Here is a 15835-nt window from a genome sequence, read left to right as displayed (position 1 = left end):
ATCAACCTGAGAATTTACATAAGGCAGTACTTGCAGGAGCACCAACTAGATGAGACAATGGAGACTTGACAATGGAGTCGGGGCTATAGTTACTAATGTGGGGAAATTATAGCACACCCCTCGTTTTTTGTTTTAAGTGTAGAAAAACTAAAAGGTATATTGTATGAAAAGTTTCCCTCAGAAAGCCTGCCAAGCCTGGCGTTATGGGAGGCAAATAAAGCCTGGTGGCCTGCCAGGCTTATTATATACTGGAAAACCCTACTATGCAAGCAGCATATTTACTTAAAAAAATATTGGCACTAACTAAGCAGGTCTAATATGCTCTGCTTTTTGTGAATTTTAGAAAAAATTTCTTTAATCCATCCCCATGTTGTTTATTCTCAGCTAACGAAAAGGCATCGCCTTCTATGGCTGCAGCCTCGGTCACCCGTCTACCCAGGTGTAATGTCATTTGTTTGTCTTGTACTGAAACAAATTTTGCCTCTGTACGATGACCATAAAGGCTGATTCTGTTTTAGCAGCAGCAGAAGTAACAGCTACAGCACCATACAAGCGAATTCAGACGCCAGAGATCCATGTCAGCTGAACGTAGCAGACCTCCCCCTCCGCTGACACACACACACACACGCGCGCGCGCGCGCACACACACACACACGACCACCAGCACAGCCCACCAACAGATGTCAAGCCTTCCACCCTGCAGATATTGATCCCTGTTTCACACTTTCAGTAACTGCTTTCATTTAAGCCTTCACTAATCTAGACGTAGAAGGGCAAAAAAGAAGAAAAGAAAGCCAGTAGTTTTCACCTAAACATTACTTATAAGGAAACGCAGAGCGTCAACCAGATGAACCACATCCCCCCCTCACTCCCCGTCTTGCACCAGCAGTTGGATATGAGCACCGAATCCAAACTGGGCAGCTTCATTAGCGAGGCAGAGGAGTCGAACAGTTTGCCAAGTGCACAATTATCCATCCCCTCATGGACAGAGAGGTCATTATGAGCGATTGGAGGCCATAAATAAGTGATCAGTAAACAGCACACTCTACCCAACAGAGACCGTTTCTCAGTCTGCATAATGCCACCCCCCACCCTTCCCCTTTCCGAACTCAACAGCTGAGACCAACATGTGCAAAAGATTCCTTCCTTTTGGGCTTAAAAAAATTAAGTTAGAGGTTAGAGAAATGCTTTATTAGGTTGCGGTCACAAATTAAATTCTCAGCCTTCTCCCCCTCCCCTCCCTTTCTCACAAACTGGAATGCGGGACCACCGGAGCTTGCCAAACAACATCACAAAGGTGGTAAATTATGTTCTTAAAGGCTAAAATCCTCCGGGAAGACCCTAAATGCAGCAAAGAAAACAAAAGGGTGGATGTTTGGAAAGCCTCTGCAGAGTTGCATCCGAGGTGGTCCGTGAGGATAAGACCCCAGAGAGAGAGCGAGAGAGCACTGTAAGAGCGGAGGATTGCCGAATGTTTGCACATTTTAGCAAGTTGTTTGCACTGTCCACGGGGAGATAATCAGCACACAGCTCCCTCCCAGGAGGGCCACGGAGATAAGATAGCGCCTAAATGGATTTTAGTCTCCTCTGACTGGGACTTGTTTACAAAAGCCTGACTTATTAAGGCTTTTTTAAAAATCCAAACAACTCCTCACCAGCCACAGAGGAGGGAAGAGAGCAGTGGGTTGGTTCAGCTTTGGTGGCTTATGTCAAAGAAAGAAGGAAGAGAGACTTTTTTTTTTTTGTTGTTGTAAATAGTAAGTCAACTTTTCAAGTTAGAGCCACAGGTCTTCCTGCTTTGATAGAGATAAACTCTGGCTTCAGTCAGGACTTCAAAAAAATGTGTTTTAAATAGACCGAAGAAGAAGAAGAGAGTGCGGGGGGACCCCACAATTAGTAACGTGAGACTCTCTGCGTGTGGGTCCCGGCCCAATTCTCTGGAATCAATCAAAGCTCCCGGAGGAACTCCCTGCACCCCTTAATCTCCTGGTTTTATTACTTTCCAGACAGTCAGCCTGTTTCAACCCTACCCCCTCGTCTTTCTTTTGTACTGAACTCCGCTAAAGCCAAGGAGGAGCTTTTTCTTTTTCCTCCAATCTATCTCTCTCTCTCTTGCCATCTCTTCCACTACCGAGGGAGCGCTTTTCATTCAGGATAGGGTCTTTCATCAGCCTGCACATGCAAGACAGTCCAACAGCTAGCAGAGGCCCATCACTTTCACTACTTTCATCCTTTTAACTACAAAAAAAAGAGGAAAAAAACCATGAGTTCTTCTCACTACGACGCATTAACTATTTTGCATATCACAGGAATTAAGAGAGAGAATCTGGGCCACGTTGCACAACAGTCGGAGATGTTCAAAATTTTCAGATCACATGCTGCTGATCTTGACTGCACCTTCCAGCTTGGAAGAATGATATGACCAGAGGTCAGAATCTGACAATTTTTCCTTAATTTGCTCTCACCGGGCGATCGGCGGACCTATTGGAATTGGGAAGGAAATGCTGATGATAAGGAGTGTGATCGTGTACGCTACAGTATCTGAGCGAGTGTCCCGTTCATCTAGACGCTGGGAGAAGCTTCCAACTCGTTGTTCCTAACGATTTTTCACGACAACAACATGAGAGGACGTCACTTTAAAATATTTGGTATAACCCAAAGAGTTTCATGGTGTTTATCTGTCTTCTAAGCATGTATTGATGCTGGGGTAATGAGATCTCTGCTGGTCTGATGAGGCAAAATGATTATCTGACATGTATCACAAATGATTCTTTTGAGCACAGACACACCAATCAATCTAGAAGAGATTCGAAACGCCTAATTTCCCTGTGATTGTTGTTGAAAAGCCAGCAATTTCTTAATGATATTATCCTCATTTATCCCAAGCCCAAACTTCTATCAAGGTGATTTTAAATAAATAAATAAGAAAACATGAGTGAAAATGTGTGCAGTTTTAATAAGAAACAGACAATAAATGGTGACAGTTTTTAAGGGGGTGAAAGAGACGAGTAAAGGTAAATCTTACAACCGAAACGTGTCCAATTCAACGGCACTGGGGTCCCTCAAGGATGTGTGTTTAGTCAACTGGTATTCACACTGCTAACATACTAACCCATGCCTGAAAATTTTCACGGCCGTGAAGACAAGAGCAAAACCTTATCATACATCCATTTTCTAACACCCTTGTTCCTAGTGGGGTCCGGAGGTGTGCTGGTGCCCATCTCCAGCTAACGTTCAGGGCGAGAGGCGGGGTCAAAACCTTATCATGATCACCAAAATGATAGAAAATTAGAAGTGGGATCAGTGCATCTCTACTTGAACTTAATATAAATTTTTTAAAATGGGTTGAGTACACGTGCATCAAAAGCAGAAATCTCTCATTTTCCACTATCTTGATGAGAAAAAAAACAAAGAAAAAAAATATATCACAGGACATTTTCTATCGCATCCAGGTCCAAATGGAAATCGGACACAAAGAAAAACGAAAATAGTAACTGACCAAAATAACAAACAAAAAAAACAGATCAGTGCATCGACATAAAGCATCTTCTGCGACCACTCAGCCTCACACACACACACACACACACACACACACACACACACACACACACGCGCAGATTCACACATGCATCCACCGATTCATTCAGTCCACAAAGCAAATGTCTGCAGATGCGTTTGGATCGTCCAATCTGTAGCCGATCCAGAGACAAGCTACATCGCCAGGCTGGTTCTTTCAGGAGACAGACAGGAGTAGACAAAAGGAGGGGAGCGCGTGAAAGCACGTTGGGCCGGTCTGGGATCAAACAGCGCGCGTGCTTATGGAAAAGTAGCCTACTTTCAAAGTTAATGAGCCGCTGACCTGAGCGCCCCAGCCTCACGTTATATGGCTTCTTGGCAGAGATATTTCCCCTTACCTGCGTTCGAGTTCTGCCCCAGACCCAAACCCACCTATATGTAAAGCGAGTTTAATGGAGGCGGGAGAGGAGGAAGCCTGCAGCTCAGAGACGTGTTTTTTTGTTGTTTTTTTTTTTTTTTACCTTTGTCGACATGCCTTGCCGCGGTGGTCTCCGTGAAGAGAAAGGTGAGACAGAGGAGAGAGAGGAGCGCCGGAGCTCCTCGCTCGGCCATCACTTTTCACGAATAAATCTCTGCAGGCTTTCAGGAAACCTCGGAGAAGATGTTGAAAAGCCCCCCCTCCAAAAAAAAAAAAAAAAAATAAGAGATAGATATATCCTTAGAATCCCAGGCAAACCTCCTGCAAACACGTCAAGGAGGGTTGAAAAAAAAAAAGAGAAAAAGTTCAAAGTCCTAAAATGTGCAAAAACATCCAGATCCCGGTACTTTTCGAGCTCCGCTGGTGAAACGCGCAGCTGGAAGGAGAGAGCCGCAGGTTAGAGACTGTTTTCTCAACTTAGTCGAAGCAGAGGTCGTAAAGAAAAGGAAAAAAAAAGAAAAAGGAAAAAAAAAAAAAACACCACACTGAGATCAATCCATTGCCGCGGAGGCGCAGCCTCGCAATAGGTTTTGCGCACTACTGCGCACCAAACAGATCACTGCGGAATACTCCGATATCTACCGGGCACGGAGGAACAAAACGAGAAAGAGCTTCGTTAGAGAAGAGATAAGTAATCCGAGCAGAGAGGAGAAATCTGTGCCGCGGCCAGCTCACCGCTCAGGGACGGGACGTAAGAGTGAGCGGCGTGCTGAAGGGCTGGATCTGCGGCTCCCCGGAAAACAGGGCGCGGAGTCCGGCGGAAGCTCGGATCCCGGCTCGTTTGTTGAGCTCAGGCAGAAACTAAAATACGGTGTGGGACTTCACCCGGACAGCAGAGAGGCTTCAGAAGAGATTAAAAATATAACAATGATCCTGATGGTTTTGATAAACCTCTTATGAGTAAAAGACTCACTACTTTTTACTATTAAGTATTATTACTCTTATTTGCGTAAAATCTTTGGGTACTCTTCCCAACGTGACAAACCTCAATTCGCTTGTTTGAACCAAAAATTCACCACACACAAAGTTTCATAGGTTTTATTTGGAAAGAAATGTTAAAAGGGGGGAAAAAATCGTTTACCTGACTTTGTTATTTTGTTATTTACATGAATTATTTTTCCTCCTTGGCCTTTAAAATGCCAACATTTCTACGTAACTTTATATTCTGTTCCGTCTGATGATGTCATTTTTAAGTATTATATCATTTAAAATAAAATGACTGTTTTTGACAGCTACGTTTTCCTTTTACTTGAGTATAAAACATGGTTTAGTGGTGCTTCGCTTACTTGAGTACAATTTTGGGGCACTTTGATAACAGTAGTCAAAGCTCGTCTTAAACAAAGTTTATTACTAATTCTGTTTTTATGTTACTTGATCTTCAAGTGAAACTAACCCCCAAATCAACTTTTTTTTTATTTTATCTGGTAATAAACTGCCTAAATAGATTCTTAGGGGTGCTATCTTTACGTTTCTCTGCAAATTTCGACATTTTCGTGTAAATATGTTTTGTTGTGTAATACTGTGACTAAAACTCTCTCTCAGGTTGAACAGCCGCTAAGCAGTGGACATTTCCTGTAAGTTTTGCCAAAAGCCTTTAACATAAGATTGACAATTTTTGGTTTTTTTTAATGCAAAACAAACCGAATTCCTCATCTGCTGGTGGGACAATGTAACCAGTGGATCATATTTACACGTGGATATTTAACCTCAAATTCAACAATACTGAGTAATTCACGGAATATGACTAATAAAACTCCAGGAAAGGCCGTTTAAAACGTTTTGTAAAAAATTTAATAAAAATCAATTGCTATTCGTGATGAGGAAGACATCAGGAGATTTATGCGCAGCAAGACCATTTAAATCACACGCTTGTACACTTTTGCCTCATCTTGCTGCTGCCACACCTGGATTCCCCCAGTGAAAGATTATTCTAGTCCTTCCTGCAATCTGTTGTTGATGAACTTCTTCCCACAGGCTATCGGGTTTCACACCGTGCTGATAATCTGCTTTGAAATAAAATCTCGACGTCGCTTTATGTTCAAAAGGACAGAAATGTGAAACTAAGCTCAGGTTTGAAGAGTTCCCCATGCCACCCTGGAGACTGACATCCAATTGAAACGCCGTGAAAGAAGATCTGGGTTCATCTCGCCAGATTTCCATGCATTCAGAGAGTTCAGAAGCAGCGACGCTACGTTATATTTCACTTTGTGACAGCCAAGTCTTCCCTTTAACAAGCTTCACAGATAAACCTACGCCAGCTGAAAAATGTTCCCCCAAAGAATAGGGTTTTGTTGTTGTTGTTCCTCTTCAGGAATATCTCGGCACAGAGGCTAACATCTGCAACCCGACTCTTACAGACGACTTCACATGATGGCTGGAAGTCAGGAGATGCGATTAAAAAACACCCGTAAGTTTCGGATCAAGTTGCAGGGGAAGGAAGCAGAGATCCAGTTTGTATGAACAGGGGGATTTCTTGATCGCCTGATCGTTTTTGGCCTTCTTGAGGTTGTTAGAAAAGCTGACAGCTTGCTTGCAGTGAAATGTGTCAGAATCCAGAGAGCTCGGACAAGCACTGCTGTATTCTCTCTCAGCTTGTGACTTGGCTCTAGGGAGAATCAAAACGGGTGGGAATGGTGTCTTTGTTGCACCAGCACAGCTCTGCTTTCCCCTCTTTACTCTCTTGAACAGCGCCCCCCGCTGGTCTGAGCCACTCACGGCAGATTAATCATGAACACATCAGCTCCTCGGGCATGACAGACTCTTTTGTTTGCCTGCCTGCTGCCCTGGACATGTGCCCATTTGATATGTCAAACATAACATTTTAATTTTCACTGATAATGATAATGCTTCAGCGATGGCATGGTGTGCCTCCAGGCTCACCTCCTGGACAAACAATGTTTTCTTTATACTTTTATCGCAATATTTCACAACACTTTTCAATCTTGTACAAACAGAAACTATCAGAGACATGAGGTGAGCTATAAAAGCAAGAAAAACACAGATCTTTAACTATGTGGTCTGCCTGAGAGGTCCCTTCTTGTTATTAATGCTCTCTGGGTGTTACTGAGTCCAGACATGAACATTTTATGGGTTAGCAGAAAAATAGGCCGAATGTAATTGGAGAAATAAGATAAAGTGTCATAAAACTGAAGAGTTCATGAGGAACTTATTTTTGTGGATGAAATCTATTTCAGTTTTTCACTGGTATTTAATTTATATTTTGCAAATGCGGTGACATCCTAGATTGAGCAGTTTTGGAAAAACCTAACTTTTTAGCAAAGTAACTTCATCAAGTGAAAGAAAGGAACTAACAACGATTTATTTCTGTTAGATTCTATGCAAGAATTAAGTCACTTTCCATGATGTTGACTTGTTGATGGTTAGTCAAGAAACAATCAACTGATTCACAGCAGAGGAGTTCAGGCGTTGATGAATGTTTCTTGTTTCTGTTGGGTTTGCCTCTTGTTCCCCAATAACATCTACACACAGTGTGGTCGTCTAATCAAGGTTTCTTTGAAAGCAGGAAGCAAGATGCTAAAAGAAGTCTCCAAAACTCAAAAAAAAAAAGACTTTACAGGGTTAACTTCCACATGAGGTATACAACACCTTTGCTCTGTAGAAAAACAGTGAAGGCCAGACTGAAGTTTAGCAAAGATAACAGACAGAGACGAGTAATTTTTTTTCTTTTTCTTTTTAGAAATAAGACGGAAATTGAACTATGTGGTCAAGCAGAGCAGAGAGGTGGAAGTGTCATGGGTCGGTCCTGGCCAGCCCACCATAATAAAATCCACCATGAACTAATGAATGAATACTTGAGGTGTATGCACCATATTAAAAAAAGAAAGCGGCAGCAAAGCCGCATCCTCCAACATGACAATGTCCCAAAATATACAAGTAAATCCACCACAGAATTTCTGGAAATTAAGAAATAGAAAGTCTTTGGTTAAATCAAAGATATAACTTAAGAGCAACAGCACAAGATTCATAATCTTAACAGCATTTCATCACTTCAACAGCGATGATAGGCAAGAAAGCTGTGTAGCGGTGCTGATGGTGGGGCCACCAGATGTTTGCCAGAGGGTGTGAGGAGTCTCTGACAACATTCAGAACGCTGCTCTTGCAGTGGCTCTGAAACAGATCCTGGACAAAGAGGTAAAGACACTCCAACAGCCTTCTCAACTCCCCTTACTGTCCTCTGAAGGGCCCTCTTTGCTGCACAAAGACGCACTCACCCACATGTCTGCAAAATGATGTGAGGATGCTGGTAACAGCGCGATCGTTGCTTCAGATTCTTTAGAAAGTGCATTCTCTGCACGAGGCCAGGGGCCATCAGACATCTGTAATTTGAAGGAACTTAATGCCTTCCTCTCTCTCTAATGCACAAACATCTTAATGGTTCATTGAACCAGCACAGAAGGGAAGTCACACTACTATGGAATAGTCTGCAAAATTTGATGATCAGGCTTTGCTCTTGTCTTCGTCATGGATTTGCAGGTATGGGTTAGCATGCTAGCCCTGTAAATAGCAAGAGGACCAAACACACAGCCTCGAGGGGCCCCAGTGCTCAGTGCAATTGAGTTGGAGAGGTTTTGCTTGTAAGATTCGCCTTCATTCGGATTCTTCAGTCCCAGGTTGTCCTCGGATCTGTTTGTCCTCAGAGTGACCCCTGGAGGGCGCTGGTGAGCACAGCTTGTTGTCTGAACAGTGGGAACTCTGTATGGTGTGTGAGTGTTGTTTTGTTCTTCTCTACTCTACGTAAGTGTATTTTTTCTTTAATGTTTTGTAAATTAACTTTTGAATTCTTTTATTTTGTGTTTAACTTGTACAGTGAGGGAAGAAAAAAACAAGTAGAAAATGTTTTGTTGTTGAGATACGGTCAAGAGGCTCGACCGTATCTCAATTTTTTTTAAAACAGTGTTGACCCACAATTGTTTTAAATAGCAGCTATGTCATGTTCTGTATAGAAAATAAAGAATAATAATACAAATTAGAATTCAAAAGCAATTTAATAGCCAACAGTCCAGACATCTGAAGTCTTCTTGAGAACAAAATGTTCCCCCAATCACAACCCTTTGATATGCTTATCAACATTTAAGTGAGAATATAAAAGGCCTTCCATCCAGAAGGAAAATGCATCATACAACTTACTGTATGAACACTGCACAAGTAGATTTTAAAGGTTAAAAATTTAAACCGTTTAAAAATGTATCTGTCAGCATAGATTTGCACTGTATGAACTAAACAAATAAAGTGACTTGTACAAAATCTGAGCTTTAAAGTTTGGAGAATGTGTGGCAAATGAATGAGTACATTACTTAAATTACAAGAGACACTGTAGACTCATTGTGCTTTTTCTGCTTTCAGACTTCAGGGTAATACCCTGTAAATTTGCTGAATCTTCATCCAAAGATTCAGCAAATAAAGTTGTACCAACATCAGCTCATCTATTTACAAAGCAGTAACAAATAATAGGTATCAGCTAGATCGGTTTATCATGAGACTCCCACTCCCTACAGTCTAAGTAATCGCTATTTTTTTAAAAAGCTCCACAGGCGTCACGGTTTTGTTTTGGTTAAATATCCGGGTGGTTACTTCAATTGACGGGATCACACTTGTACTGCCAACCACTTTATCTCTCCAACAGCCAAAAACGCTGTTGAACATGGCAAATACTGCACTGCACACAAGCAACGACGTCCAAGTTCAGACTTTTTGTAGCTTTTCAAACACAGTGCCTTCAAAGTTATTGTCGCATTTAAAGTACTCCAAGCTTTTCCACCTGTGGACTCATTACCAGTCACTTATCTCTGAGTTAATGGATTTAGTTTGACATTAATCGCTAAACTTTAGCAAAGGTCTAGGAAATTATAAACAGATGTTTCATGTTCAACAAAAGCTACGTGACCTGGAGACGTTTTATTTTAAATAAGTGTAACTACTGAGCAAAGCATTTTGCATTAATACAGACAAAGAATCTACAATTCCTGAACTGATATAGTCACGCGCACATGTTGTGATTAGCAAACCTCGCTAATCCTTTACGTTGTTGTTAAATTACTGTCCAGTGATTAGACGCGTATCGAATACCTGCATTGTTTAATTATCTTGAAAAGGTTCCTTTACAATAAAAGCTGTGGTTTTAATCAGTTTGGCCCGGTAAGAAAATAATCAGCTGCCTTCATCTCACTAGAGTTATACACACCCAAGTGAAATCACTCTATTAGTCTACATGCCAGACTGTTAAGTTGCAAAAGAGGCGCACATGTGCCTGAAATCTTTGTTCCTGTGCTCGTCAGGTAATGATAAAAAGAAAAGCATCTTCCTTTTACATCACTCGTCCTGGGAAACTGACGCTAAAAACAGTTTTTTTGGTAGAAGCTTCAAAATAAAAGTGTCCAGGAACCAACAGGAGCATTTCCCCGCTGAGAGCTGGACTTCAGATATTGATGCTGCCGATGCAGAGCTTGCTCAGCACTGGCAGCATTTTTAGTTTTAGTCATGTGTCAATAATGCCAAAAAAAAGAGGAAAAAACACTTCTTTTTCAAGAATAATATCAATGACAAGTTGAGAATCTTGAGGGAAAAGAAAGGATGCTGGGTTAATGATCATTTTGAGTGTTTAGGATGAAAAGTTGCTTCTGAGAAGCAAAGATGTAGAGTCGCATTTCATCTGACGGGAGGGTTTAACTCTCAGTCCCGCTGAAGGACATGAATAGAAAGTGGGATCAAAACATCCAAGATCAACTTAGTCCAACAATCCTGGCATAATTTAGTGATGATCTGTGTATTTTCCAGCGTGATGGAGCACCATCTCACAAAGCAAACGCCACAAAGTATATCTTGTCTCTGCTTTTTAGCTGACGGCACCTTTAAAACTCGCACCAAAAACCCCTGAACGGAGCGTTTTGTCAGATTACTCTCGCTTCTGTTTGTAGCTGGGGTTCACATAAGCGGTTATTACACCGTAAAGATCAACATTTGTTCTTCTGCGAGACACCTAAGAAGCCAAAACATATATTCAGAGAACAAGAAACACCACCTCAGCTTTTCACATAAGCTCATGCTCTTCATAATGAGGCAATATATCCCACAACAGCACTGCCTGTTACACTCGGCACACATCCACAGGCCAATTATATTCTGTGCAGGCGCACAGCTGGGCTCAAAGTCAACTCATATTTCTAACAACAATTCCCTCCTCCTGCACAGCCTGTTGCTTTCTATTGTGGGAAAACTGTTTCCTCCTGATTAACGAATAAGGTCATCGGGATGCAGGGTCTTTGAACTCGGTTGAGATACTCGCGTCGTAAATTTCCTCATGTCAGCTGAGCAGTTGAGGAAATGGCCTGCAGATTACGCAGCATGGAAATGACGGTGGATTAGCGTGCGCCTCAAGCAGATGTTAAGTGCAGCAATTCACACGTACGATTATGTTCAGCTAGAAGAAGCAGCCATATGTACAGTAAGCCGGCATCGTTAAGTTGCAAGGATGTGTCTAGTCAAGTTTACTTGTATGTATTTCAGCAACAAAGTGTTTTACATCAGGGAAACATAATACAGTAATCAATTATGAAACAAGCAATAAATATTATTTTTTCTGTCAAATATCGTCACCAAAATACACATTAAATATGTTGATCAATGTTTCACTTACTACTAACCTCAACTAGTGGATTTTTAGTCTTGATTTAAAGGAACTCAGTGTTTCAGATGTTTTGCAGTTTTCTGGAAGTTTGTTCCAGGTTGTGGTGCTTAGAAGCTGAAAGCTGCTTCTCCGTATTTGGTTTCGAGAATGCAGAATAAACCAGAACCAAAATACCTGAGTGATCTGGAAGGTTAATACAACAGCAGCATATCTTTAATGTATTGTGCTAAGCTGTTTAGTGATTTATAAACTAACAAAAGTATTTTAAAGTTATTCTCTGAACTACAGGGAGCCAGTATAGTTGGGTGATGTGCTCTATCTTCCTGGTTTTAGTCAGAATGCGAGCAGCAGCGTCCTGTAACAGCTGCATTTGTCTGATATTTTAGACAGACCTGTGAAGACACTGTTGCAGTAATCAGTGTGACTAAAGAAACATGTAGCTGAATTTCTCTAGACCTTACATTAATCCTTTATTCCTGGAAATGTTCTTCAGCTGATAGATGGCTGGCTTTGTAACTGTCTTTATGTGTCTCTGAATGTTCAGGCCAGAGTCCGTCACTACACCCAGATTTCTGATCGTTTTTAGCTGTAATAACTGAAGCTGAGCTTTGACTCTAGATCGTTCCTCTTTAGGTCCAAAAATAACGACTTCAATTTTGTTTCTATTCAGCTGGAGAAAGTTATGTCACACCCACGCATTCATTTGTTCTCTATATGTACAGTATTCTCTCTATATTCACAGCTCCTAAGGTCAGTGGATCAGACTTTCTGTTTGTATAATCGCCATGGATTATCATTGAGTGGAAGATGATCCGGATCTTACTCAGAGTCAGATTAAGAGACACCCGAGGCTGAGCTCCACTGGTCTTCAGTGTGGAATTTGGCACATCCTCGGGATTATTTACACTCCGAATGAAATGTCACCTCATCCCGTAACCACTCAGCGTAGAGGAGCCGCCATGAAACCACAACGCTTGTTCACTGACCCATTAACTGAATAAAGAAGGCATTTATTGTCATTTAATGGTTTTGTGTGAAACAGAGCTGTGTGTGTGTGTTGTTTCTAATACCTTGTGGGGACCATTTTCCTGACATATACTACGTTGTGGGGACACACAGCTCCTTGTAGGGTTGTAGGGACTGAAGCCTGGTCCCCACAAGGGGAAATGCTGTTTTTGGGTCAGGGGTCAGATTTAGGACTAAGGTGTGAATTGAGTTTTGGATAGGGTTAGGGTTAGGTATGTAATGGTTAGGGGTTAGAATAAGGGTAAGGGTAAGGTTTAGGCCAGAGGTGGGCAATCCTGGTCCTCCAGGGCCGGTGTCCTGCAACTCTTAGATGTCTCCCTGGTCCAACACACTTGAATCCAACAGCTGAATCACCTCCTAAGTGCAGTCAAGTTTTCCAGAGTCCTGCTAATGACCTCATTATTTGACTCAGGTGTGTTGAAGTAGAGATACATCTAAAAGTTGCAGGAGACCGGCCCTCGAGGCCTGGAGTTACCCTCCCCTGGTTTAGGCTGTAGAAATGAATGGAAGTCAATGGAAAGTCCCCGCAACCATAGCTGCGCAAACATGTGTGTGTGTGGGTGTGTGTGTATGTGTGTAAGGAGCCTTGTCTTGCGGACAAAAAAAAAAGAAAACATCTCACAAGCAAGTTGGATTGACTTCCATGCGTGTTGCTACATTTGTTTTTGTTTGTCGTGCAGCCAATTCAAAGCTGACGGTGAGGTTGGCAACATGGACGACCTCCATTTCCGCAGGAGGAGGTCGGCGCACACTGAGACACACCTATCATCCAAGTGCTTACCTGGGCACATTTTCATACATTGGCATGGCTCGCTTCACACAAGTCAGCACTTTCTTTCCCTGTCTTCTTCCTTTTCCTGGATGCTGGTAATTACCGGTCCTAATTACCTCTCATTGTGAAGCCGAAGAGTTTCAGCCTGCTCACACCAGCCCCTTGGTGGATGTGAGACAATCAGATTCGCGCTTTCAACTGCTCAGGCTGAAAGACAAAGGTAAAGATTTTTCTTAATACGATAAATAAAATACTAGCACTCATTTGATCAAGAACAGAGCTGTTTAGTGGTCTTGATGGGTGTAAATAGTACGGAAATAGGTTTAGGGAAAAATGAAATAGAGTACTGATTCTGAGTGTCTGACGCCACTTTTGTTGTAGAAACAGTATTTCTAGACTGGTTATATGAACAAGTCACCTTTTAGGATGTTTTCACACCACACAGTCCGGTAGACTCGATTCAATTGGTGACCAAAATTCCAACATTTGTTACATTTTTCAGCTGGTGCGGTTCACTTTCACACTGTCCTGTGTCAAACGATCCGAACTAATTGACAAACCTGTTCACCCCCTCACCTGTGGTGGCGCTGCACCAAGAACAACTGAAGGGAACTACAGGAAAACCTCTGAAGAAGACATGAGCGCAACTTCCTTCTTCACAAAATGTAAACAAAAATGGAATAGCGTCAGATTTTAGCGCCTTATCTCCTGCTAGAGTTAGACTAGCATGATTGTTTTGGTTGTATTTTCCCAGAATGCCCTACACTACAATCTGCTTCCTGCTTTTGGAGCGGTCTCCGGTCCGCTTGAATCCCCAAGTGCATCCAAACTGCACCAGTTTACTTCAACTGAACAGAGACTTAGGCGGACCAGAGTTGGCTTTTTTGGTCCTCATCTGAGATCGAGTCCGCATTCGCACTCAAATGAACCGGACTTTCTATCCATAGCTTTGTTGTTTACCTTCTGAACTCAGATTTCTTGACCAGCAAGTCGGAAAAATTTACTGGAATTCCTGAAACAGAATCAGAGAAATATCTCACCTCAAAATCAAATACGTTGAAATTATAGTTCATTTGAACTTTTTGTTTTGTTTCAAATTAAATTAGTTGCACATAGTACCAGTCAACCTGTATCAGTGAACATGTTACTACATGTTTGAATACATTGAAAATGATATCAATTTATATTCCTAATTGTAGGTAATCTGGTCAGTAATACGTTTATTAATCCATTGTCTCTACCTGAATATCTTTGCAGGACTGTGGAGGGGTTGGTGCCTACCTCCTGTGGTCGATAAATGTTAGTCTGAATGAACTTGTCTTAGTTTTTCTTTCTTCTTAACCTTGCATCTTCTTCAGAGCCAACATTACCTCTCATTAAGCCATCTGTGTCTCAACAGAGGTGCTCGTGAATCCAGAAACTCATTGCACTTGCACTCTCAGTAAGTGGGGGACTGGGTGACAGGAAACACAGCTTAATGCTGAGAAATTACAGTTATCCACAAATAATGATTCCCCAAACACATTCATTTACACAGGAGGGCACACATTTACCTGGAATTTACAATTCCTAAGATGTAGTTAAAAGTCCATGGGTATTTGTATTATTTCTTTCAAAACCACAATCTGTTTTCATGAGGCAGTTGTTTATGGGAGCATTAAAAGCCCAATCAGAGGTAAAACCGGAACCTCGCTGCTGTGAGGGATATGATAAGCAGCTCAGTCATTAAGTAAACATTTGACTCTGTAGATTAAGTGCTAACACATCCACCATCTTTCCTTTTGTGATGTTCTTTTTCTTTTTTGCAACTGCCTTTTACTTCGAACTTAAGAAAATCATTTCTTAAATTGACCTTTTTTTCTGGAGCTTTGTCTCTTCAGGAAAGACACATCGCTCTTCTTTTTAAAGGTTAGTCAGCGATAATGGCTCTCGGTCTTCCCTGAAAATGTCAGCGCTTTCTAACGAAAGAAACAGAAATTCAAATGAAAGCCATTAAACCAGGCAGCTCTTTGTTAGCACAATCCGTTTGCCCAGGCACGATCCCCTCATACATCCGAGTCCATTTCAAAGCCAGGCGTGGACGATTCCAGCTCCGGGTCGTTTCACAAACAAGGGCAGTTTCCCCCTCACCTACCCCAACACTCCAGAGTGCATCCGAACACAACACTGGAAAGAGAAAAGGCATTTATGGAGTGTTATTAAGACGGAGTCAGGTGTAATTTGTCAAGCCTGGCATTTCGAATGAATTTCACAGAGGAAGATAACGCCGCTTCCTGAGCCGTCTGGCCGTCTTACAGTAGGCTCCGTCTCTGTTAGGCTCCATCTTGTGAAGGCAGATGCTTCCCTATCATCCCAGCGGGGGGGGGGGCTGATCCTGCTCGGAGACGCCACGCTAACA

The 15835-nt window shown here is 42.0% G+C and overlaps 1 protein-coding gene across 15 annotated transcripts in view; it reads right to left on the bottom strand.

Moving 5' to 3' along the window:
- neo1a (neogenin 1a) overlaps nucleotides 1–4730 on the bottom strand; it is a 204398-nt gene extending 199668 nt beyond the window's left edge. For 8 of the 15 annotated variants that reach the window (XM_028014596.1, XM_028014605.1, XM_028014598.1 and 5 more), the window contains exon 1: nucleotides 4038–4728. In XM_028014596.1, coding sequence (XP_027870397.1) covers nucleotides 4038–4128 — 91 coding nt within the window. In that variant the 5' untranslated portion in view covers nucleotides 4129–4728. Of the gene's footprint in view, nucleotides 1–4037 lie in introns of all 15 variants that reach the window. The other 7 variants (XM_028014602.1, XM_028014607.1, XM_028014612.1 and 4 more) reach the window with 5 other exon arrangements.
- Nucleotides 4731–15835: the final 11105 nt, after the last annotated feature.

This window comes from Xiphophorus couchianus, chromosome 4 (genome assembly GCF_001444195.1).
Source record: "Xiphophorus couchianus chromosome 4, X_couchianus-1.0, whole genome shotgun sequence".
NCBI classification, from domain to species: Eukaryota; Metazoa; Chordata; class Actinopteri; order Cyprinodontiformes; family Poeciliidae; genus Xiphophorus; species Xiphophorus couchianus.
The sequence above is the reverse complement of the archived record's forward strand: the minus strand, read 5'-3'. Positions and strand labels throughout refer to the sequence as shown.